The sequence below is a fragment of the Perissodus microlepis genome, chromosome 18 (genome assembly GCF_051167445.1).
Source record: "Perissodus microlepis isolate ML-2025 ecotype Zambia chromosome 18, ASM5116744v1, whole genome shotgun sequence".
In the NCBI taxonomy this organism is placed as follows: domain Eukaryota; kingdom Metazoa; phylum Chordata; class Actinopteri; order Cichliformes; family Cichlidae; genus Perissodus; species Perissodus microlepis.
In genome coordinates, this window is record NC_140478.1 from 35,413,000 (window position 1) to 35,439,832 (window position 26,833).

Genomic DNA, 26,833 nt, shown 5'->3' on the forward strand with positions numbered 1-26,833 from the left:
ACGCAGAGGGGGGGAGTAGGACTTACACATCGACACCTCTGTTTGCACCGGTGTTTAAACGGGATTGGAAAGATCCTTTTTTCCCCACGGTTTGGATAAAACTTTAACCCTAATGTCCATCCTCATCTTCTCTCTTCCTCAGACACCTCCTCAGGCTCAGAGGGCGAAGGTCAGGGGGACGGTGATGAAGAAGAGGGAGGAGAAGGTGAAGAAGAAGATGGAGGCGGCGGCGGAGGAACCTCGTCCAGCCAGGAAGGGAGCATAAGCATGGAGCACTGGATCAGCAGGGCAATCCACGGCACCTCCTCCACCACCACCACCACCTCGTCAACAGCCTCCTCGTCCTCGTCCTCCACACGCAGCGGCGGGAGCGGGGCAGCGGCCGGCAGGCTGGCTGACGTGCTGGCCCAGCATGTTCACATTTCCTCCTCCCACCACCACCGCCACCACCATCACCACCACCACCACAGTAAAGGTAGGTGACTTGGCGCAGTGCTGACATAATAGGCGTCCTACAGGGAAAATAAAACGATCATTAGCAGTTAGCGCTGTGTCATTAATGTGAAGGCCAATGACTGCAGTGAGTCTGTAAAGCTGTTTAAGTCCGTTTCAACTGAAAGGGAACATTTTTAAACATGAATTCAGGCCTCGGGCTGAAAAACCAGGCTTTCTGTCACGTCTGTCAAATTAAAAGAGGTTTACATTCAGCTGTCCACTGCGTGGCCCTTTGCAGCTTTATCTAATGACGCCCTGCAGTTATTCACGACACCTTTAGTAAACTACAAACTCCTTTAGCAAAGGTGGAAGACCCTCGTCAAGGCAGCTTCAGCTAATCCAGACAATGTATACAAAAATACAAAGCTTCTGTTAGCAGGTCTCGACACTCTTAACAAAATCAGACTCTTCTGGACAAACCAAAACAACACAACTGCTCAAAGATTTAGATTTTTCCTGAAGTGTCCAATTTCGTTATGTTCGCCAAGTCGTGGTGTGTGCTTACTGTTACAAAGTTTCTAGTTATTCGTCTTTCATATGGGACCAAATAGACAAACAGGACAGGGTTAATATTCACACACATTTAATCCAGATCATTGCTTAATTAAACATTGTTTTAAACATTATATGAAACTTAATCAGTTACAAATGACATCTTTCAACCCAAGAAGTTAATAAAAGTTTATTTTATTATACAAAGCACAATATGGACTCTGAGACAGCTGCATATAAAAACTAAAGCTCCCATCAGAGCACTGTTTCTTATATATTTTCCCCTTTTTCAGCTCCTCAAGAACAGAATAATAAAATAATAAACAGAATAATAAACATAAAGGATTCAATACTTTGTTGGAGACCTCAAATCCCCCTCAGACCCCTTGAAGGTCCTTGAATCCCAGACTAAAAAAAAAACCCAGCAGCTGAACTTAAAACAGAAACTGTCCTGTAGTTTTTTCTGACTAAAACTGAGTCAGCAGTTAATAAAAAATGTGCATCTACTGAGAGAATCTGGACGTAGCGTTTCATCTTTGAGCTTCACAGTAAGATGTTGGATGGCAGTGTTCAGCTCAAGGTCCTTTTTCTTGTGTTCTTTGAGTTTGTAAGTGGAGTTTGTAACTTACTGTGTGTGTTTGTGGCAGTTCTGCTGTCATTCTCCTGACAGCCAGTTTTCTCTTTTTGTTTTGTTTCTGCTGCAATTCCTGCGCTTTTCCCCTACCGCTCCTTTTTCAGTTTTCATACTTTCATTGAAAAATATTTTTGAGTCTCGTGACCTTGACGCCTGCACAAACTCAGCACATTCTGTAATGATTTAACAAAATCTGTCTCATCAGTAACAGTTTTTGTAGTGTCTCCGTTTATTTCCTTTTGACACATTTAAAGACACCGTTATACTGATGATCCTCATGCTTTATGTGCCAAAGGCCAGATAACAGCTGGAATCAAACCATGAGACCAGGATGTGTCATGCTTTTGTCATTTCTTATTTCTACTTATCTGATTTTTTTCTGCCATACCAACACGATAAACTGAAGGAAGTAACGTAGTTACTGGTATTCATACTGTTTGAATTGTAATTACTAGTATCTCTCGATCTAGAGCAGCGGTCCCCACCCTTTTTTGCGCCACGGACCGGTTTATGCCCGACAATATTTTCACGGACCGGCCTTTAAAGTGTCGCGGATAAATACAACAAAATAAAACTAGTACCGGTACCGAAAAAAAGAAGATTTATTCATAACACACGTGAAAAGACCCAGGAAAACAGAGTTAACGATAAAAAACGATAACAAAATAACGCTAAAAACTGATAAAAACCCTGAAAAACATACATTTCACACCCGAGCCTCAACTCTCGCGGCCCGGTACCAAACGACTCGCGGCCCGGTACCGATCCGTGGCCCGGGGGTTGGGGACCGCTGATCTAGACCATACCAGCTACCACGATCAGTAGGAAAACTGCTGACTTGACAGATATCCTCCACAAGGAGGGAAAGCCACAGGAGGTTGGTGAAAGGGCTGGCCGCTCACAGCCGCATCAAAGCATATCGACGGAAAGTTGACTGGAAGGGAAAACTGTGGTAGGAAAAGGTGCAGAAGCAACCAGGATGACCACAGCATTGAGAGGATTGCGATGACAAGTCGATTCAAGAACTTTGGAGAGTTTCAGCAGAGTGAGCGGAGGCTGGTGTCAGTATCTCAGAGCCACTACACACAAACGTCTTCAGGAAAGGACCTACAACAGTTCCAGTCCTGATATCAAACCACTGCTGACGCAGAGACACCGTCACAGTATCTTATCTGGACTGAGGAGAAAAAGGACTGAACTGTTTCTCAGTGGTTCAAAGTCCTCTTTTCAGATTAAAGTCAGTTTTGTATTTTATTTTGAAATTAAGATGTTAAAGGCTGACGTCTGAAGAGTGAAGTTTCCACAGTCTGTGAAGAGTTGGTGCTGTTGGTGCTCCACGCCGTTTTATCAAGTCTAAAGTCAACCAGAAGATTTTAGAGCTCTTTCTGCTTCCAGCTGATGATGAACTTTTTGCATATGGATGGTTTGCCGCCCGTGTTATTAGTGGGCTAACTCGCCTGGCCTGAATCCCAGGGAGGATCTATCAAAGCAACCTGGACGTCAGTAACACCTCAGCAGACGCACCCTGACCTGATCAACTCCACACACCACTACACCGATACAGTAATTCTGTTAATGGAGCCTCAACCGAGTACTGAGTGTATAAATGAAATGAAACTGGACACGTCTATATTGTCAAACCTTCCTTTGAATGATCTTGAGAAATATTCTAATAATTAGAGGCACTGGATTTCTTATTTTAATGACCTATGAGCCAAAATCATCTGAATGAAAACAAAAAAGATGCTTCAGTATATTACATGTAAAGGAAAAAGAAAATGAAGTTTATCATTTTAAATTAAATGATGAAAAAATAACCACCACAGCTTATTTAAAGTATTTCTGAGAACATTTAGTAATATGTCTCAAAAGGATCAAGGCCCTGCAGAGGCTTGCTAGCCTGCACAAACTATTCTGAGAATGGAAATGTGTTTTAAACCTCAGCAGGAGAAGCAAATATGACCATTCATCAATCAGAAAGTCATTGTGACCTGTCAGGATGCTGGGACGATGTTATTTAGTGGACATTTCTGTTCTCTTTCCTCTTCCTGTCTGGAGAATTTTCACACAAAGTATTTAAGCATACCTGCCAAAGGACTGAATGCGATTTTCCCAGCACACCGTTTCCCTGCAAAACTGGGAGGGCAGGACATTCTGCCAGCGCTGCAGCAGGGTGGAAGTTGGTTTCCAGCAGCTTCAATTCATGTCGAAAACACGGCGCAAAGATGAAAGTGAAAAACTGGCTTGCTGCTGCCACAGAAACCCATTTGTGCATTTCCCTGACAGTCGAGGACTGAATGCTCTGGCGGAGACAGGTTTGTTTTCACGCTGGCACGGCTGGTATCCAGCTCTGAAGATAATGCACCGGCAGACACAGAGTCCCCCCCCCGCCAGCTCCACCCAGCCTACATCCAGCTCCTTCGCTGCTCTGATGGGACGACGCCCTTAAAAAAAATAAAAAGTTTAATAAATCCTCTACTACTGTTCGATGATTTTCATCATAACCGAGCAGGCCTGTTAAGCTCTTCTCCTTCCCGTGTTTTTATTTTCTGCCGTGTCTGTTTCTAATTAGCCGGGCACTCCCCCGGTATATATCTGCTCCCATGCTTTTCTTTCTTGCTTTGCCAGGTCTTCTTTGAACCGCAGTCGCACTTTCAGCCATTTCCCCGTGAGTTTGTTTCTGCGTTCCTTTTCTCCCTTCATTCCTTCACTTTGGCCCTAGTTGAATTTGTTTGCGTGTGGGCTGTATTTTGTATTTTTGTTGGTATGGTGGTTAGCACTGTTGCCGCATAGCAAGAAGGTCCTGAGTTTGATTCCAGCAGCTGGCCGGGTCCTTTCTGTGTGGAGTTTGCATGTTTTCCTTGTGTCTGTGTGGGCTCTGGACTGGTGCAGTTAGTGGGGTTATGTTGGGCGTACCCACCTCCCGTCATGTAGTAGCTGGAATAGACTACAGCCCCCTCTCTCCCCTCTTTGGGTATCAGAGTTTGTCTCAGGGGTCCGGGCTTGTATTTTCCTGCCCTTGCTGCAGTTGTGTGCCTTGCTTTTGCAATTACGTGTGTGACCTCTTGCCTCAGTGTATGCATTTGTGCATTTGTAGCCATCAAAGCAATAATGGCCTGTGTGAGGAATAAAGATGGGTACGTGACCCAGTTGAGAGTCATTGTGTTTCGGTCTTTGTCACCATCCCTGAGGGCTTTATACCCACAGCAAAGACTTTTGTCTGCAAGAACTCATAATTTACTACCTGTCAGGTATCTCTGCTGCTTCATTTCTTGCTTCATTCACACTCTTTCTGTGGACTGAATACAGAAAACGTGGAACTCACAGCTAAGGGATGATGAATGACTACAGGTTTTCTTGTATTTATAAACCCCGGTTACATAAATATTCATGGCTGGAATGAAGCCTTGGCATCGTTGCGCATAATGCAATTAGCAAAAGGCACAAACTGCATCCAAATGTTTCCCACATTTTAGCCAGATTTCCGCCCACAACCATGCTTTGTTATAAACAGCTGGTGGTGCTAATTCTTCTGAGATCATTTAAAAGATTAAAACAAGAGTCAAACCTCAAAATGTGCATAAAACCAATAGATGGAAACGCACTTACAGGTCAGCGATGTGTCGTTTCAGGTGATGAGAACATTCCTCCGTTTGTTTTTTACTTCTAATCGATGACTTTGACTTCCTCCCAGTCTGTACTGTGGCTGGTATTCAGAGGCCTGTTGCTGACAGGCAGTTGAGTCCTGGGCAGCGTCTTTGGTTTCATAGCTAACCCTGAGAGTTGCGGATTTCCATTACATCACATCATGTTGTTGTAATTTTTCCAGCTGGTTGGTGTAAAGTTTCATTGAGCCTGTTCTTTTGTGAAGTTACAGAGTTCATGTTTATCACAGAGGAAATCCTGAGCGGTGTGCACACGTGTGGGTTGAAGCTCTGCTTCTCGTTTCCTCGCTCAAGGCCAACACAGCCTAGATCTGTGTGTGTGTGTGTTTGTGTGTAAAATCTTAGGAGAGTTTATGAACAGAATCATTCCCCCCCTTGTTTTTTATTCAGCTCTTATCAGAACTGCTCGGTTTGCCTGTGACGATAGCTTTTTGTTCTCTCATATCTCCCCAATTGGTCATCGCTCCTTTCATCTCTCCACATTTTCCTCCAGCCTGCAGATCTTTTTCACAGGATCATCGCAGGTGATCTGGTTGTTATTGTTGACTCTGGGCTGAGTTCAGCTCCTGTACAGAACCTGTGTGTCTGTGCTTATGTATGTGGTTGCTGTTCCTGTGTGTAATGTTGAATACAGCAGCATTTTGCTGTCCAAGCAGCAGGAGAAGAGTGTAGCCTATATGCTTATATAGTTATATATAATACAGTACAGACATACCTGCAATTACTGTTTATTAAAATTAGAGTAGGTACAATAAATTAAGAGTAAAATCGGAAGCAACCATCTGACAATATTGTGTAATGAAGTTTATATTCTATAGAGTATAGTGCTGTAATATTTTTACAGTAAGAAATTGTTTTTGTAGATTATAGGTGCACATTCTTTACTTTATTGTAATTTAACAGGAATCTTGTTCGTGTATTTATGAAAAAAGTGATACTTTAAAGTAGGTAATACCAGTACAATGTTAGGCAATGATAAGAAAATGAAATATCGCAATAGAATATGGGTAAAGCGCACATGCGCAGTGCCTTTGTTTTCATACGCACATGGTGGCGACGCAGAATGAGAAGGGCGAAAGCGGATCGTTGAATGAAACAGATGAACCAGAATTGGTTTGTAAAAATGTTGCAACTTCAGTGGAACCGGTTTGGTCCTGATTGTCATAATTCACAGTGACACAAAGCACCAAAATAGCTGAAATGAAAACTACAGCCTGATGGAGCATTTCTCACAGAACATCCAGCTGTATGCAGCTGAGTGCTTTAATGCCCTGCACACTGTTGAGAACCAACAGAAGATATAATTTCTTTAAATTTAAAAGCCATGTACGCACACAGCTTACGTCAGGAGTTTCTTTCCTCACCAGAGTTTTCCTATTTTGGCTTCTTTTTGTAAAGTCCCGTGGAAAACACTCTCCTGCTCCCACAACACTCTGCACCGTGGGGAATTTTCACATTATCCAGTTACAGTTTAATCTGTGAACTCAGATTTTGCGTTGATGTGCTGTGTTGTGTCAAAAACAAAGACTTGAGAGTTTTAGCGAGAGGATTGATGCCACTTTTAAAGACTCCCCTCCCTTCTTGTTCCTCACATGCAGGCCTTTTAAGCCACCTCTCCTTGAGAAGGAGGAGGGCAGTGCCAGCTGGTATGATAGAGAATGGAAACTCTGGTCCACGACGCTCCGGTAAGTTTCAATCGGAGCATGGCTGGTGGAGAGCCCAGAATGAGGGTCAGTCTCCCGCCATCCCTTGGCACGAACAGGGATGTCGTATTTCCCCCCTCATAATTTTCAGCTAACCTTCTCTCCACAGTGCCCTCCATCATATGCCTGCTGTTCGAGCTGTGCCCCTCCTCAGTTGTTTCCCCGCTAATTAAATTTGTGCCTAGCCTTGTTGTTTAAGTGCAGAGGAGAAACCATCAATGCTAACCTTGATAGGAGTAGCATTGAGCTGTTGTGGTAGATGCATGAAAGCAGTTTGTTTGTGTGGATTTGAAAAAAGAGGCTGTGCTTACAGCTTTTGAAAGTGTGAATTGTTGATGAGGAAAATCAACAATGCTTTTAAAGAAGCTAGATAGCAGCTTGTGTGACTCTTTCCTCTTTTCAAGGTTCTTCTGTTTGTCGTTTTTTTATTGATTTGCCTAATTATGCAGCATGATTTTAGTTGTTTTCTCAGCCAGAGGCAATCTGCTTTCAAAGCAGCTTTTCATCTAGGCCAGAAAGCAGATGGTAGAGGAATGCAGGCTGCCCGTCTGCTTCCTTGTTTTAGTTTTTGTCTGTAATTTTTTTTCGTGTTGTATTTTTTTGCAATCTGCTACCTCAAATCATAGATACTATATCAAAGAAACCAGCACGACATGTAACAGCCAAGAGTTGTGAACTGAAGACGCTTCCTGCTTTGCACCACTCAGTGCCTGGCATGTAAAACGGCAGCAGCACAGGATGATGCGCTCATTTACTGAAGTGACTCCTTGCACCATTCCTGTTGGACTGCCAGAGAAAATACACTTATCCATGGTGGAGCAAACGAGGAGCAGTCACTTGAAGAAAGACTTTAAGAACAGACCTCTAATTAACCATTTGTCATTGTCAAAAACTAAAAATAGACTTTGAATCCATTAACACTGCTCTGGAATAGTTCCCATATTCATTGTGATTAAGGCGTCTAGATGAGGCCGACTGGGATTTAACAGGAGCTTAGCCCCCCTGTCAGTGCTGTATATCTGCGAGGGGAAAGTCGGTGGTCTCAGAGGAGAGAGGAAAACAGTTTGGGAACAACACGATGGCCACGATGAATGAGATGAGGAAGTGATTCACATCTTGATCCTACATTTAGTTTTATTTGGTTACTTATTTATGTAGTAGTGCCAATTTAATAAAAAAAAATCTGTTGCTTTGCATTCAATATGGGGGAGAAAACCCTAAAGATCCTGTAGAGGAACTTGGCAACAGCGGGGGGGAAGAACGCCCCTATAACCAGACTGGAGGAGGGGACGCCATTTAGAGGCAGTCGGGAGTCAGAGGAAAGAAAAGACCAAGAAACCAAAACAAAGAGAGAACAAACAGGACAAAACACAAACTGTGGGAGAGAGCAGACAAAGTTAATGAGCTACAATAGTGACATGAATCATTATTAAACACCTGCGAGTGATTTTTGACTGACGTCTCTCCACCACCACCATCGTAGAGACGAATAGCGTTCCTTCCTCTGCAGCTCCAGAAACCTGGAGAATCAGTGCAAAGGTCCATCGAAGCTGTTGTGATGGCACACGTTGGTTTAATTTCTTAATTAGGCTTTTCATTAGTTTTCTATTTTTCTTTTATCTAAGGAGTGCTCCCTGACTGTGGCCTGGCCCGAGTTTCTGCCTCTTTATTAGCACGAACAATAAAAGCAAATTCAGCAGTGATAGTGATGAAAACACAAATCGAAGCTACTCCACAGATTATAAATTATGGAACAACTGCTGTAATGTAATATGAGATCGTCTGCTTAACCTATTACTTGAGAGTAATCCAGCAGCAGCATGGCTGAGGGCTGCTTTACTGACTGAGTAAAGAAGTGCATTACAGTAGCTGTTAGAGATAAACGAGCACCTCCAGCTTCTCTTAAACGGTGCATCTAAAAGTATTAATACTTAAGTGGAAAAAAAGATCTAGAGAGGTGTTTAACATGGATGCTACTCATGTTGAACTCATGATGCTGGATATCATCGGCAATTAAATCGCTTTAATAGTAAAATTCCCATCGAAGAAAATATAAAAAGCTAAAATGCTAAAAAAAATAACGATAAAAACCCTGAAAACCATACATTTCACACCCGAGCCTCAACTCTCACGGCCCGGTACCAAACAACCAGTCCGTGGCCCGGGGGTTGGGGACTGCTGCTTCAGAAAAAGGCAGATTCAAGGTGTGAGATTTATTTTGCATAAAACCTACACTTAGACTTTTGTTAGTATGTTTCTCACTCATTCAATGGGTTTGCTCGCTTTTCACCAGCAGCATTGTAAGACAGTGGGGAAATATCAGACAAATCATGTAACAAAATAAAATATAAACCAGTTTTAAGATGTGCCTGAAACACCAGCGGTCACTGGTGTTACAAAGAACCAAAGCATCCCATTACCCCCTGCAAACACAATGTTGTTTCAAAAACAAACAAAGGCTGGTATTTTCTTGTCATTCACTGCATTAAGCCCCAAGTCAGCCTGTTTCTGCAGTGCAGTTCGAGTTCTATTGATCCAGCATAAAGAGCTTGGTTTTATCTTTTTGTAAGAAATATATTAGAAATACTATGCTGGAACTTTTTGTAAAAATCATGCATTTATTAACTCAAAGATGGATTTAATGCCCGATTCACAAGAATGCATGAATAATTAAACGGTTTTGTCCAGTGTAAATAGGCAGCGGACACAAATTATAGCGAGGGTACTTCCTTTTCAAGAGAAAGAAAGAAAATCCCAAACTTTTCCTTGTGAAGCACATTTATCCACAGTAATGCTTCAACAAGATTCACAGAAATTGATGGAGACATTTTCAATTGTGGGGCTTGCAAACTACCAGCCACAGATCCTTGAGCCCGCCTTTGCCCGGGAAGGCACATTAAAGTGTCCTGTCCCTGAAACAGCCTCTCTGATGGATATTCCAGCAGTGAATGAGGCATTCATCATCATCATCGTCCTCATCCTCAGCCAGTGATGATATTCAGCTCTGTCTCAGGTCTTCATAAAGACGACCTGATGAGGTCACCGGAGGTGCAAATATGTGCGCGTGCATGCACACACACATATTCTCACAGATGCTGCACAACAAGTGCCTACAGAGAATATATGTGTAGCTCAAACCGTCAGCCCAGATGTTGCAGAGACAGCGTGCTACGGTAATTAGCATGCTTGTGCTGGGAGCTGCATTGTTGATATGCAGTCCATGTCTGGATAAAGAATTCAGTTTCTCTCCAGCTGGCTTGGGCTCAGTGCTTTGCTAGAAATCATCCCTGCCTTTCTCTCACTGTGCACTTATATTTCTCAGTCTTTCCAAGCCTTTCACATCATATTGAGCTCAGCGGCTCTCGGCTTTATTTGTTCGAACACATGAAAGAGTCATGACATTAAATGGATAGAACCAAATAAAAAACAAAATGAGTAAACTCTTGGTGTTTTACATTTAGCATAAGTTGTTAGAGCTTAAAATGATTAACATTATGTTGTGAATTAAATATTTAATTTGGTCATTGGTAATTCACCTCATTATTCTGGATAAAGGAGACATAACCACAAATAAACAACTGGGAAAAGATGCATCAGAACAGCCTTTATTTTTGCAGTATCGACATGTAAACGTGAAAATGATGATGGCTAAATCAACCTATTCACATTTCACCAGTTTAAAGAAATATAAACAAATACAGGCTATAGATGGGGCACTAAATGAATGATTGAATCCATGAAATGCTTCTCTTCAATTCTTGTGGGTTTATTTATGTAGAACCAGCTGACAACGGTCACTTCAAAGTGTTTTACACCATAACAGAAGATGCTGCAACGCTCTGACATGAGCAAACACTTGGCGACAGTGGGAAGAAAGAACACAAGTCAATGCCATTAGATAATAAAAACACAAGGAGTGAATCCACATACAGAAAGTTCATTTACAGAGAACAGCAAATATAAGGTTGTATATAGTTGGTGGTGGATGGAGTCAATAGACCTTTAATCAAAGCCAAATGAATAATGAAAGTCAATGCTGACAGCTCTCATTAGAATAAAACGCAATGATGTGAAACCAGAAACCCAACCTCGTCTCATCATCCGAAACAGATGCTAAGTGATGTAATGAGCATCCTTCGAAACATCTCGGTGAGTTTAATCGTGGGCACGTGATGGAGTGAATTACCTTAACATGAGCAGCACTTGTGAACAGGACCCCTCAGTCATGACTCGCTCTGCTGCCTTTTCACAGCAGGAACCTTCACGCCGTGAAGTAGTTTGATCTCCTTTGTCTTCTGGTCCTTGACTGAAGCAGCGGTGCATCATGCGGGAAGCTGTGAATGGGAGCAGCGAGGCAAGCGTTCACATATAAATCATCCAAAGTGGTGACCTCTCTTTGAGGGTGTTTTAGAAGTTAAGCAAAGAGGTGCTCCTTCGGTCCTGCTATTCTGAAGTTGAGGTAAAATTTGAAATGACGACTTTTAGTTCCCTTGAGCTGTGTTTCAAACTTAAAGGGTTTAAGTGTGTTTTCTTCAACACTAAAATATAACCGAGATGGACTCAACGGTTGGATAGTGTCCCAGTATTCTCAGAGAGTGGTTAATGTCTAAGAAACACCCTACAGATGTTTCAATGCACTTTGCATCCTGATTACCTCTGTGATTGTTATTCTACATCTGCACTTGACCTCTGACCTTACAGGAGGCCCGTTAAGGAGAAGCTGGAGGGATTTCCAAATGCACGAAGCACTAAATGCCAAAAATGACCCACAGTGAACATTAGGGAACCTTGCAACTCTGAAACCCAAGACTACAAGATCAATCTCAGCGTGCTATAAATGTTAATGCAGTGGTAACCCAATGCAAATGACGCACATAACGCAGCAAAAACAGCAATGCGTAGAACTACAAACCTACTTTTGGCTTTGTGGGGATGGCTTTCTATTGGATTAACTTGAAGTGGGCACTCTGACTCAGTGCAAAGATACAGTAAAGGATACGTAAGGATATACCTACACACATCCCAATTTAGATTCACCGCGCATCCTCCTGCTATCATCATTTCATGCTTCGACCACTCAAAGTAAAGAAGCCCTCGGGCAGAACAGTAAACAGCGTTTGATGTTGCTGAACTGCATCCCAGCCTCATAAAAGAGGTAAATTTGAAGAATTTAAGGAATGCTATGTGCTTTGAAACATTAGGCACAGCAGACAGGTTGAAGCAGTATCTAAATGCAGCACAAAATAGGGTGAAAAACAACCAGAAATGAACGGTAAGATGTGGGTGTTGATGGAAATGGAGTCTTTTTTGTTTGTTTTTTTGCTCGAGAGAGAGGCAGATGTTGCAGTAGAGGGAGGTGGTGGGGAAATGAGCGGTTTGTGGAGCGATCAGTGAGGAATGATTGGGAGATTCTGGAGAGATTTGGTGGTTCTGGTGGATTTTTGCTCTATTTTTTGAAGTGTGTCACATCTTTAAGCCCCCGACGTGATTCTTCTTTAAAGTTTCTTTGGAAGTCAGTGAATATCTTCCTAATTTTCTTTCTCTTGTGGCTTCCAATAGTGTTTTTATCCACATATCTTTAAGAATTTTACTAGAAATCATTTTATTGCCTTTATAGCAGGTTAATAAAGTCTACATCTTGAACTTTTCCTATAAGCACACAAACAAACTTTACTATTGCTTTGCTATACTTTCAATGTCCTTCCTAAACTACCTGCTGCATGAGACACTAGGTTATGGAACCGTCTTTAGTAAAACAGACTAAAATGTCTAAAGTATTAACTTTGTTAATTATCTGAATTTGATTAACTGTCTGTGTCACTTCCTGTCTGAAAGCCTGTTGAAGTCACAGCTGTTTTCAGAAATGTACGGCTCTGATGTTTCGCCTCTGCTGGCTCAAGAGCTGGTGATTCAACCAACATTTAAACTGACGACTCCGCTGCTTTCAGTCTTTACAACTTAACTGACACTTTATGTCCTTTCTGCATGCACAACACTTATTAATATTCAGCCGATGTTTCAGTTGTCTCCAGTCGTTATCGGTTAATCGACGTTTTATTTCATCAGTTACTTTTTGTTTAACCGTTCGATCGACACCTCAGCTGCTTTAATGCTAACAGTTTCACTGATGTTCATCTTCATCTTTGACTTCTTGTGTCAATTTCATTTAAGTAGAAACTTCTTTAGTCTGTCATTCAGCAGATATGTTTATAATTTACTGGGTTGTGCTGGGTTTCTGATCCACATTTAGAGTGTAGTAACAGCAGGATGTGTGAGGGTACTAACCCGCCTCCCTATTTTCTCACATCCCAGAGAACCACTCTGCCCCTCCAGATGTCACCGGCTACACCAACAATACCGCCAACACCACCGCGACCGACGCCATCCAGGTGGAGAGAGCCTCAGGCGCTGGCACCGCAGCCCAAAGACAGACGCCCAAGTACGGCAACGCCGAGCTGATGGAAACTGGAGACGGTGAGTCAAGACTGGCAAATATGAACAGTTGCTCGTGTTTTTCAAGGTGAAATTCTCTGATTATGTCGCATTTTCTTTGGGGGAATGCATCATATTTTCTGTCTTAGTGGATGTGAAGAACATCCTGATCATGATGAGACAAGAAGAGCTGAAGGCTAGAATGTTTTGTTACTTTGGATTCATGTGAGGCTTTTATTGTGTTTTTTGTTGCTTTTTTGTTTCAATGTTTTCGTTTTTATTTTTCTTGCAAAAGTAAAACCAAAAAAGTTCATTCGTAATAATTTTCTGCAGGTGTTTCTCTTCTTCTTATCACAGGCAGGTGTATAATCTTGTAGTCTAAACAACACAAACTGTATCAGCAAAATCCAACAAAGAGTTTATCTTCATTCATGGTTATATAAACCAGCTCTTTGTAGTCCAGACGTGGCGGGGGATCGGATTTGGTTCGTAATGCCTTTTAGCACTGCAAAAGATGAATCCACAGATTTCTGCAGAGGCCTCAAAGATGACAGAGGTTGGCAGTTTGCTGGTTCGTAGTTCAATAATTCCTTCTCTGGAGGGACGCGAGGCTCCAGCAGACGGAGTTATTCATCAGACAATACACTGGATGCTGCCGCGGGCCGAGATGCTGAATGCATGAAGTGGTTTGATAGATCAGATGCCAGAGTTTGCACACGGGGCCCTGTCGGCATGTTTGGTTGAAAGAGATGCAACAAAGTAGACAGGATTTCACCTGCAATAACACTTTTTATTGTGTTGCTTCCAGTCGGGCTGCGCAGCCTTTTATTTCCAAAGATGAGCTTTAGTCGAAACATGTTTCATCGTTAATACTTAGTGTTTGGATTTTTGAGGATTTAACATTTGATTTTAGAGGATTTCCTGTGGTAGTTTTTAAAAAAAGTATTATATTTAATTTTTTAAGGCTTTTTTATCCTTTAAGGGTATTTTCCTTTTTGTAACTTGTGTACATTTATCCAGACGTCCATTGTTTTAACCACGTATGCAGTTCAGGTTTGCAGAGGGAGCCCAGCCCAGCTGTCATTGGGCTAAAAACAGGATACACTTGGACAGGTGGCTGAAGTACAGTATAAAACATGAGATTTGCAGTATGCAGTGGATCGAGTGTATCTTGCGATCAGGTATCTAGAAACCCCAAATTTGAAAACAAAATATAATTTATGTGGATTTATCAGATGAATGAGAGTAGAGTCCTTTTTCTGGGTAAAGCTAATACTGCACCTCCTCTTGTCGTGCTTCATTTTCGTCTGCAGCGCCTCGTCGGTCACTGTTGCGACATGCATCTGTCGTTCACCATTTCATTCCCGCCCTGTTTCACCCGCTTTATGTTGAAATGTGGAGCACGTGTGCAGCATGTGTGGGTGGATTAAAATTTGCACCGCCAAACATTAACGTGCATTTTATGCATGTTCTTAATACATTTTAAGGGGCAGAAGAAAATGTTTGGATAAAAGAAATGTACTTCCTGGTGAGCTGCTGAGGTCAGTCGCAGTTTGAGTTTTACATGAATGTACATTAACATCCACCCACGCACGCACAGCTGGTGTGAGTGTTGCAAGCTAACCTCTAACATCGGCAGTTCATACAGTGCAGTGGTCTTTTGCAAGGATAAGTACAATGAATTAAATGTTACATCTTTTGACTGGATAAATGTGAAACAGCCAGGGATGGAAAAAAAGACGCTTCGATTGTGTTCAGTTGCTTGAGAAAAGCCCGACGAGAGAAAAGGCAAACAAAAACAGCATAAGCACCCGAGGACTGCGGGGGTGAAAACAAAAGTATTCGAGTTTCACTGAGTAGCGCTCCTTTACCTTCACACACAGACGAAATAATAATCTTAACAACATCACGTCTGTCTTTGGTTCACCCTGCAGCCCAAACCAAGTCTGCCAGTACATCTGTTTACATCCACATTTAGACTTTAATTTTCCTTCTTTGTCTTAAGGCTACAAACTCTGTGGGTTTGAAAATGGCCTTAATGAAAGAGCAATTTGAGCCCACACCTCATCTCATACGCTATTTTTGCATTTTGAGTGTCATTTTGTACGGCAGCTGTCTTGATTGCTCACTCGAGGGCTCTTCAGTGTAGAGTTAAAACTTGGGGATTTTTTTCTATCACGGATGAAACGGTGGGCTGCTCAGTGGAATCCGAAAGCAGCGACTACTTCACGTGTGCACCTGTGAAAGCACAATTAGAAAGTCTAAGCTATGACTTGGATTAAAACGTCTGGTCTTTTTGTGTGTTTGTTCACGCTCCACAGGTGTTCCAGTCAGCAGCAGAGTTTCAGCCAAAATACAGCAACTCGTCAACACTCTGAAGAGACCCAAACGGCCACCATTAAGAGAGTTTTTCGTCGATGACTTTGAAGAGCTTTTGGAGGGTAACAGCTTCTCTTTTCACTCTTAAAAATACTTGAAAATACGTGTTTTTGTATATTTTGATTCATGTTCTTGCAAAAATGTGTGAAGCCAATTAAGGAAAGACTTCGTTGCCCCCTGGTGCCTAGACCACCCCCTCATCCACATTAGAAGATGGGATATGAACGTCGAGAGTGGTCAGCTAGCTGTTGTTCTCAAAGAGGATGCTGCACCAAAAACCTCCCTGTGAATGCTTTGATTGCTAGCAGATTGCAGTGATTTGGTGCATGGAAGGTGCTGACTTGTCTGCAAACACTCGCTGAGCAGTAGTGAAACCTATGCAACACAAGCTGGAAATGGAGAACCTTCAAAGTAAAAGCTGTCCCCTACCATTGTTACAACTTTCCAAAAGGGAAACGTTAACTTTGCATCAGACTTCCAGCAGCCAAGAGATTACACATTTTTCCTTAGTGACCAGTGGTTGCCAGGGTGTCACCAACTAGTCTTTAGGTAGCGTGGTTAGGGGCTAAATTAGGTTACTTAGCTTAGCTTTTTATATTGGTGGCTTTTTGGGTGATTCCCTGACGTCTAACAGTTGAGTGAGTGAAACTGTAGTTATTATTTGTATATTACTTAGAGCTAATTAGCATGTTAATTAGCATGTGCCTGTGTGATGCACTCATACAGTTTATGCTAACCTAGCTTGTTAGCATTAGCTGATAACTTGGTACTCCAGCCTATCCTGATATTTTGGCTCCCTCCCAACACAGCTGGAGCCAAAATGCAAATCTCCAGGCTTAAAACAAATACGTAACATTACAATGATTCTGCCAGTCTTTCTTTCAGTGTTGTCTTAAAGTTGAGTGGTGGTAAAAACATATATTTTGCTAAAACTTTTGAAAAATAATCTATGCAGACAAATGACTAAACCTAATTCCCTAAAGTCTCCTCTGACAAAGCAGAGTCTAACTGATGAATATTTCCTTCTGTTTTCAGCATCAAACGCTGCAGAGCCAGAAGTTAATTCATAATTTAAGCATGAATAGCAAATGTTGGAAAGACTCGGTTTGGTTCAGCATGTCGTTGAAATTCATTAGCAGGGCGTTTTGCTTGATTAAAAGCTCTTTCCTGTGAACTTTCTGTCTTACAGCAGTGGTGACACGCAGTAAATGTTTCATTATTCCTAACACGCACATTTCTACATGGCTGTATAATACAGTGAACTCATAAGAATAAACAATTCTGTATTATGATATTCTATTGATTTATACGGGTTAATTTAATATCAGCTTTGTCATATTGTTCATGTAAAAGGTCGCTGGTTGACATTATGTCTTTTCAATCTATTAAAAAAGCATAAAAGCAATTTGATGTCCTGTAATCTGCAATAAAAGTTGCAGATCGTAAAGAACCAAGAAACATAAATGTATTAATTTCACTGTGACCTGAACAGCTGGACTGATTATTTTAAGAAACTTGACTTAAATGGGAGAAAATAGTTCATTTGTGGTGGTTTGATGGTCGGGTGAATATTTTGGACGTGGTTGACGTGACCACCGTTTGCCTTTAAAACGTTTTACAGTAGTGGGCAGGAAAGTTCCTCTTAGGAAAGTTCCTAGATTCAGGCGGACTCATCCGTCTCTTCCTGTAAATCCAGACTGACCTCACGATGTTGACCATCTGTAGCAGGTCTTCCATTTTTTCCTCATGTAGCACTGGGTGTATGTCTGGCCTCGTTACCATGCTGCAGAATGCATTTGTGACCATATTTTCTCCACCTTATTTCCTAAAATAACTGGTCACTGTAATTTAAACAAACATTTAAAAGATATTTTTCACGTCCTCCTGTAGTGAGTATTTTTGGTGCTTGTTAAATTATACATATATAAGTAAAAATGACTAAAAATTATTTTCTTCTTCTGTTTTCTCGTGCCCACCTGCAGTCCAGCAGCCAGACCCTAACCAGCCCAAGGCTGAAGGGGCACAGATGGTACCCATGCGGGGTGAGCAGCTGGGCGTGGTGACCAACTGGCCCCCTTCTCTGGAGGCAGCCCTTCAGAGGTGGGGCACCATCTCTCCGAAGGCCCCGTGTCTCACTACCATGGATACTAACGGCAAGCCGCTCTACGTCCTCACATATGGTAAGTCTTGGAAATCCTGCATCGCGGCATGTCATCCCTAAGGTCAAATCTTCGGATCTGAGCTGAAGGAAAAAGGGTTGAAATATTTTTGTGTGAAGACAAAAATCCAAAATGAACATCGGACGCCTCACATGACCACAAATAAATCGTCCTAGCAACCAGTCTTCAAAATACTGTCATAAAACACGATGAAAGAGAACAAAAAATGTTTGTAATATGTGCATAAAAGAGGGTTTTTCTTTTTCTTTGAACTGCATCTTGTTTTCGGCACATATGGTGGCTTTTCCAAGCTGATTAAGTGTAGCACCAAACAATGTTTAACACCCGCTGTGTGAGCATAATTCCCCTAATGGCAGCCAGACAGGGTGCTAAGCACATTAGCAAGTGTGAAGAAAGATGCCTGAAAAGAAAACTGCTCTGCTATAGATGGTGGAAAAGTTTTTTTTTGTCCTGAAGGTTCAAACTTTGAGAAAATGTTTTAAGATGAATTGTTTCCTGTGCTTGAAAAAATATGAAAACCTTCCTTCTGTGCCCTCTAGTATTAGTTTCTGTACATGGACTCGGCTGACTTTGGTGCTCTATTGCAAACATTAATGGTTATGGACACCGATCTTTGCTTTTGCAGAAGCAAGCAGTGCTAGACCACAGTGCATCCTGCAGAAATACAAATCCTATTTAGCCTCGAATCCGTCAGCATAACGTAAACATTAACTAAAGCAAGTCTTTAGCAGCCATAAATGAGAACATGTTGCAAAGTAAACAGTAACATAACCCGATACCAAACATGTAACAGCCTTCTGGCCCCCAGCACTGCCATCGTCCCAGCTCCCTAAACACATTCGCTGCAGCTGAATCCCATCACGTCGTCCCCCGGCTCAATACCACACTTTAAATCTACACCCAAATTGGAACAAGTTCTCTTGTTCTTCGCTTGAAGGCGACCGAGTTATTCATCTCCCAAACAGCAGTAGAGAAAACGACTTCAGGTCCGGAGGGTATGAAGAAATTTAGCTGCCGTGAACAGAGCTGCTTCTCTCAGGGTCCTCATGAATTTAGAGTCAAACCTCCCAGCTGTACAGAGGAGAGAATGAAATTACACTGAGAGGACTCCAGACACATCACACCACGCATACCCAGCATCACACAGGCATGCACCCAAATGAATTGGAAGAAGCTCTCAGATCTTTTACTTAAACCTGCAGCGTGCCCCCCAGTGACAACGAAGAGGTTTCATAGCAAGTAAAAACCTCCGTCTCTAAGTCTAAAATAGTCAGTATATTACAATAATGAGTAGACTAAAGCATGCTAGTATAATTTTGTCCATAATCTTTACTGAGCCTTCAGGCTTTACTAAATTTCAGTTGGGTGTTTGTGTTAGAGGTGGATAAATCCAAACACCGATAGCATTGATACCAACGCTGGTATTGGACCCATACTAGCGCGATAAGATTGATACATTGTTTCTGTTCAGTATGTAGTCCACTGAATTGTGTTAAATAAATTCTTTTTATGGAAACGGAAAAAAAAATTCAGCCATCAACTATGAAAAATATCTGAACTGTCTTATATCCTGTGGCACAAATTTTAAAAAACAGAATTTGAACCGAAGGGCTTTAGAGAAAAAAAAAAGTCTCCAAAATAGACAAAACGCTAAAAAGTTGTTGTGGAAAATAATCATAATCATCGTAATCTCAGTAAAGCACAATGATTAAGTGGTCATTAAAAGCAGGTGCTTCAAAATGATGATTCATCTCATAAATCAACACACACTGCTCTGCCCTACATAAGCTTGTTTTACCCCCTCAGCTGTAAAAGGTTGATGGGGTGTTGTTGTCACCCTGCCGGGCAGGTAGACAGGCGGGCAACGCGGACACCCTAGTACACGGGTGTCAAACTCCAGTCCTTGAGAGCCGGTGTCCTGAAACTTTTACATGTGTCCCTGCTGCAACACACCTGAATACAATTAGTAGGTAATTAGTAAGACTCTGTAGACTGACTGCCTGCCGACGTGGCAATTCAGCCATTTGATTTGTGTTACAGCAGCTCATGAGTTAACATGATGCAATAAAAGTACTTTTAGAACTACATTTTTCCAAACACATTTACTTGAGTAGGGTTAGGGTTTGCCACTTCAGCATGCAGTCAAGTTCTATAGAGTTTTGCCAATGACCTACTAATTTTATTCAGGTGTGTTGCAGCAGGGACACATTTAAACGTTTCGGGACACCGGCCCTCGAGGACTGGAGTTTGACACCCCTGCACTAGTATGTGACCTCAATCTCAAGTTCAAGGTCAGAGGTCAAGTTTTCTGAAAATCTTGTGAATGCAACAAATCTGTTAGGAGGCTGAGGGGTACACCTGACCGTGCCATTATTTTTATATCTATCTTCACTTGGAATCGGATCAATATAATATGCACAACACTAGTGTATGTATTTGTCCACCCAACCCATCACCTGACACCTATTTCTTTTTTAAATGGCAACACTCCTTAAATGGGTCATATCAGAACAAGTGGCCAGTCCAGTGTTTTTCAGTAAGAGGCCTTGTTGTGTTCTGATTCAAAATGATGAAGGTGTCTAAAGATTCTCAGGTGAAGTTGAAGTACACCTAAGTGTCATTTCTTATCTCTGCTGATGTTGATGGCGCTCGAGCACCTTTGTCGCACGCATGAGTTCACGCAGGATTAACATGAATAGGCGGCAACTTTACTGCAGGTGCTTCAAATTGGCACTGGATGTGTGTGTGTTTGTGTGTTTATTTGCGTGTGTGACTGAACTAACTGATTCGTGGGGAGCGAGCTCGCTGCCGATGATGAGGCGATATGAGCGGTCACCAGACTGTGAAATGTCTTCAGCCAGCGCTCGGAGACCGCCACCAGAGACAAAAACACGGTGAGATTATGTGTGCGTGTGTGTGCGTGTGTGCAGTGCAGTGCTGAATCTAAAGTTCAGCCATTCTCTCTTTCCATGTCTGCCGCATCTTTCATTCCTGTCGTGTCTTCCCTTTGATGTCGGCCAACAAAGACAAACTTGTTTTGTATCTTCCTTCCGAGTCGTCCTCCGCCTCTGGAGAACAGAGAGAATTCATGATACAGAATTCTCCGGCTGTCCTTAAACTCAACCCTCACCGCTCTGCACTGCAGATAACCCCACGTAAGAGGCGGGAGACAGACATATTTCTATTTCCATAGACGAGAAGTTTCTCGGCACGCTTTGATCCTCTGGTGTTATTCTCCAACAAATCACATTATCGATAAATCTGCACGGATTTGTGTTCAGCGTGCAGAGGAAGCGTAAACTTTTTATTTCTCTGTGTTTGGGATGCTCTCGCTTTGATGTCTTGCTTTGATTACCCTTCTGTCCATCTGCTTTTGTTTGGAGTGTTCTCTGCAAGAAATACAAATCCTGTTTAAGCACCAGAGTTCTGTCTGCAGATGTTAGCTCATCATCTTTTCTTATGTCCCCACTTAATCCTTTACTTAGAGGCAGTGCTATTGGTAGTAAACAGTATGTTTAACAATCTCATGGAGCAAATATGGAACTTTGAACTCTTTAGCTGAATAATAATAATGTTTTCTCCATAGACTGTATATAAAAAAACCGACGTAACCATCATGACATCATACATTCGCTTCTGGACCGATTTGAAGTCCCAAAGTTAGCAGTTTGGCCTCCTTCAAGTTTGTTTTTTCAAAGTATAGAAGGGATCATATTATGATGAGGGTGTTATGAGCTAACAATAGAAATCTTCATATTTTAATAACATTTAAATTGGTGAGTTATAATTCACCACACAGCCTGCAGTCATGTTTATTTATGCTGTAAGGATGGGCATTTTAACAGGAAGTCTATGGGGATTTATGCTCTTGTACAAAAAGCCTCAAGTGGTCATTAGAGGAACTACATCTTTTTATTTTTTATTTTTTTGCACGCCCACGTTGGCTTCATTTTTAAGCCCTGGAGCTTGCTGCATTATCTTTGTCTTTCTAGAATAAAAAAACAGAATCAAACAAAAGTACTTTAAATTTTTCTTAATTAAAAAAAAAAAAAATCAACCCATGAGAACTCACAGGAATATACTTTTTTTTTCTTGTACTATAGCATTGATTAGGAGGACATATTTAAATCTTTAGGATTTATTTCAAGATAAATGATAAATTTCATAACTTCCATGCAGAGTTTCAGCTTTTTTATTTTTGGACTCCAGTAGAGTGCAAAAATGCACAGCTTCTCTCTACTAGAGCAGAGAGAAGCTGTGCATTCTTCACAGTCCAGAATCATTATATTCATCATTATGTTTATCTCATACTGGGAATTGGTTCAGATCCTTAGTTTATCCCAAAATCAATAAGAGGCAGTCAGAGGAAATAAGTCCACAGGTAATTTTCTCCAACAAGCTTTCCTGACATCACCTGTAAACAACGGGACGTAGGGTGCTTCGCTTTTAAGAAATGATGTTTGTAGCTGATGTTTGTCTGCAGTTAACTTTGCTTTTTGTGCTCCAAACTGTCTATTTTCCTCCTGGGATCCTAAAGATTTTCTTCATTTCATTAGTTCAGACAAACACCAGGAAAAAAAAAACTCATTTAGCATAAAAAAAAACAAGAAAGAATTAATGCTGGATCGCCCATGCATAATATCTGCATCTGCCAGTCTGAAATAGGGGGGGAAAAAGAAATAAGAAGGAAATTGATTCCATTGTTGTGAGATACTGCATTAATGAACAGAGCGGGGTCCGTCTGGCAGGGAAAATGAAACCGATCAGAAAGATCAGATAATATTTAATAACTTTATATTTACAGGGAGATTGAAAGTTCCTTTGACAGACGCCTTCTGTAAGAAGAAAGTATGTTTAAACTGCTTTGTAAGCACTTGGTTTGTGCTACCTAACGTTTAAAGTAACAGCTGCACTTATCTAGACACTGAATCTCTTTATCTGTTTAGTGTCATCCTAATGCAGCCTATATGACTTCCTTTAATGTCCCGAGGCTTTGACCATAACTGCAAAGTATCAGCCTGCATGGATCCAATTACACCAAAGTCACGAGGAGCGTTTGATTCATTGGATGTTTATATGATTATCTTCATAGCAGTCCGCCCACAAGGTGTACCGTCAAACTTCAAAGTATTTTAAAAATCACGTGTCATATCAGTGCTGTAATTTGTTACATATGGGGGCTCATGTTGTCATCCTCTGTTCCCACAGAGATGTTTCTTTCATGCTTTTATTGGGTACAGAAAGGCTTCCTGACAGTCCACCTCTTGATCTCTAGAGGACGTATTTCATCAACAACATCTTGAACTTGTTTCTCAAAGACGTGCTTCACCTTTTATCTGTCTGCACGAGCTATTGTGTGACGTCATCGTTTAAATGTTTTTGCAGGTAAACTGTGGTCCAGAAGTGTGAAGGTGGCGTACAATCTGCTGCACAAACTGGGAACCAAACAAGAACCGCTCGTGAGACCTGGAGACCGGGTGAGTGAGGCAAAAACATTCATGATGCTGATGGGCTGAGATGGAGAGAGCCACAGAGAGAACAAAGGGGCAGATTTTCCAAGGGGGGAGGGAATGAGCGCGAGGCCACAATTGGGGGAAAAAGAGAAAAGGATCTGCAAGTGATCTGCTAACACAGAAACAGGCAGTTCTTTCCAATAATGCGTTGTAGGGTCATCAGATGTGGCTTTATGAGACACCCAGTCAACCGTCAGACCTCAGTTCTTGACGTGGGAGTTGTTTTAGTTTATTTTAGCTCGCTTTGTTTGGTTTCTGTGTTATTTTTTTAAATTGTTATGAGTTTAGAGTAGGTTATGTAATCCAGTATGTTTGAGACACTCCCATGTAGTGTCAGTAAGCGTGCGCACAAGGGCCTCATGCAGGAACTGCACTGTTTGCAGCTCCCACATTGGCTTCAGTTTTCAGCTCCGGAGGGTGTTTCTGTTTTAGTTTATATTTCTTGTTTATTTGTTTTTTTAAAAACTGAAAGGATTGAGCGGAGAGCCTGTTCACTGTCCATGGTACTGAAACATAAAAACTGTGCATCATGAGGCTCACTGAAGTGTTAAAGTTGATTAATATGCTGCTTTACTTCACGCAGAAAGAACATCGGGCCAGTAAATGAAGGTTGTTGTAGCGACAGCAGACACATTTTTTCTAGTTCATGTTGTCTTTGAGTGAGAACAGCTTGAGGTTAGAAAACAACTCTGTGTTCTTCTTCTAACCAAACTTTTTGCAAAGCGTGTTAAGACTGCATTTGTCATTCGGTTAAGTATTGTTGCAATTGGCTACTAATTGACTGCTGTAAACTTTAGAAATTGTTGCTGTATGATTCAATTCAATGCACTCTTTTTAAAATATTGGAACTTTAAGTGAAATTCATATGCAGTAAAGTTAGCAACAAAAGAAGTGTGACCATACGTTTCTATGTCTAACGTTTCACTGCAGTTTTTCTCTTTTTTAATCCTTTCAGACAGATAACAGTGCTGAAGGTCGCTGTGTTCCTGGATAGTAATTATAATGGATTTTTATTGCTATCACCGGGCAGTCAGACTGCTTTACCGTTTCATTACATTTTTGCTTTTCAACCTTCTGTTTTGTTCAGACCTGTCAGTAACAAGTGACACATTTTTCCTGTGTATGACACTTTTCATCAACAAGGAAGCTGTCAGAGCGGTTTGCTGAAGCAATTCCGTTTTTTCCACCATCAAAGAAATGTGTCAATTTAGTTTTTTTCCACCCAGAACCTTTGGTGCGTGTCCTCTCCCCTCTCTCCTCTCTCATTTCTACAGCTTCACTTTAATACTCTATAACAAGAAAAATGCTACAGCATAATATTTGTAAGAAGTTATTCCAGTGAGCTATTATGAAGCGTCCTGTATAAAGAGCTGGACTCACAAACTCAGCCTCTTCCCGCTTTTTTTCTTTTGGTATTTGTAAATCAAAAAGCAGCAAGAGAGTTTGTTGACGTCACCTCTCAGGATTTTTGCTAAATCCTTTGTAATCCGCCACATGGAGGTTACTTAATACTTTAAACATGGACTCTTGCATTGTGCTTCCTTTCTTCTGTTCCATGCTAATCATCACGTTATGCTCAGAGCCTCCTATTACCCAACACTCCACATGCCTCCACACATGAAATCATGCTTAAGTGGAAAAAGGTTCAGTAATGGTCCCACATGTTTCTGCTGCCACGTGACACCCATACTTCTTGCCCCTCGTTCTTCTTTATTTTAAGCTTAATTTCCAGCTCAGTGGGAGACTGAGTCAAGACTGGCTCCATGCCAGCGTGTGAAGTTTTCAGCCAGAAGGCTGTGTGTTTAATTACATTGCAAATTCTTTCCCCTGTAATTTGTTTAGAAGACATTTTTGCTGGAGCTTTTAGAGAAATTACACTGCATATTTTCAGTATCTCACCTGAGCAGAGTGCTTTGCAGAACGATTAAACAAATAGGTTTCAACAGGAGAATGTTTAGAAAGCCGATGAGATTTAATTACACGCGAGCAACAATAAAGGAGTTGTTACTTTATGAAATTACGTTAGAGGTTTTGTGTTTCTGTGCAGAGAAACAAGTTCAGGAAGGTTTCAGGGAATGATGCTGCTGAAGAATCAGATAAAACTGTGGATGTGGTTTCTCTTTAACAAGTCCTCTTGGGCCAAGTTTTGTTTTTGAATTACATTTTTAATGTGACATCATTATTGCAGGGGACTGCAGATCCAAACGGACTCCAACTCTGGCAAAGAGCATCAAATGGCAGTAATTTTCATACAAAATGAGTTTTTTAAAAAGCTGTGGTGTCATGTGACACGGGGGGAGTCATTACAGAGGTGAAAAAACGAAAATGAGAAAGGAGTAAAAAACATTTCCCAGAGGCTCTGAGCGCCACACAATCATCAAGTTCATTAAATTCAATACATTATTTCTTTTATTTTTTTATTATTACATTCACTTAGATCTTTACTTTTAAATTACTTTTTAATGAGAGCTTTCTATATTTTAATCCTTACCAGCACCGAGACCTGAATAACGTCATCTCGTTCTGTCATTTGTCCTTATGATGAATGACGATAAAGAACTTTCAACTGAGAAGTGTTAATCCCATAATGCACGGTGCACTCAGGAGTACCTGTCCAGTATGACGGATGGATGGATTGTCTGAGATTTGCACCGAATTTCTCTTTTTTTCCTATGTTTGTCACATGCATACCCTCCAAATCAAAACATGCATATGATATTTCTTCTGGTGTTTAAGTTTGAGGTTCAAAGCCATCGCCACTGTGATTGTGCTGTAGAAACAGGTAAAGGTAGAAATGGTTCATTTACTTATTGAAGTCCAGGCTCTGGCTGCTGGGCTGGGGGTCAGCATACACCCGTCTTTAACACCGCTCTGGGTTCTTCACTAGCTTTGTGTTAGCATGCTGACTGTGCAGATACTTGTATTTGCAGTATAATGCAGTTATTTCATGCAGTTTGAACTTCACCATCACACTTTTGTCCTTCTGTGCAATAATAACAAAAGTATCACATTTCATTCCTGATTGTATACAAGTGCACAGGAAGTGTTTTTTTTTCTTCTAAGCTTTCATTGTGCAGATAATTGAAGGACCCATGCTTGTATTAACATCATTGTAACTGTGATGTCCATTACCACTACAGAACACAACGCTGCAACATGTAACTAGTTAATGGCGTAGTGTGTTGCATTAGAGCCGTTCTTTTTGTGTCATCGCTGTTATGCAAGTCTTGTTGAGATCGGGTTTCCTCACTGCAGAAAGAATGCTTAACGAGGATCAGATGTAAGTTGGAATAATTTAGTATTTACTTACCAAAGAAAGCTGATGCAACAGCATATCTTC

The 26,833-nt window shown here is 41.4% G+C and overlaps 1 protein-coding gene across 10 annotated transcripts in view; it reads left to right on the top strand.

Moving 5' to 3' along the window:
• LOC146368809 (disco-interacting protein 2 homolog C) overlaps positions 1 to 26,833 on the top strand; it is a 201,714-nt gene that overhangs the window by 130,789 nt on the left and 44,092 nt on the right. For 7 of the 10 annotated variants that reach the window (XM_084912846.1, XM_084912842.1, XM_084912847.1 and 4 more), the window contains exons 5-10: positions 143 to 475; positions 6,885 to 6,971; positions 13,302 to 13,463; positions 15,743 to 15,862; positions 17,783 to 17,980; positions 23,366 to 23,457. In XM_084912846.1, coding sequence (XP_084768972.1) covers positions 143 to 475; positions 6,885 to 6,971; positions 13,302 to 13,463; positions 15,743 to 15,862; positions 17,783 to 17,980; positions 23,366 to 23,457 — 992 coding nt within the window. The remainder of the gene's footprint in view (positions 1 to 142; positions 476 to 6,884; positions 6,972 to 13,301; positions 13,464 to 15,742; positions 15,863 to 17,782; positions 17,981 to 23,365; positions 23,458 to 26,833) is intronic. The other 3 variants (XM_084912844.1, XM_084912845.1, XM_084912843.1) reach the window with 1 other exon arrangement.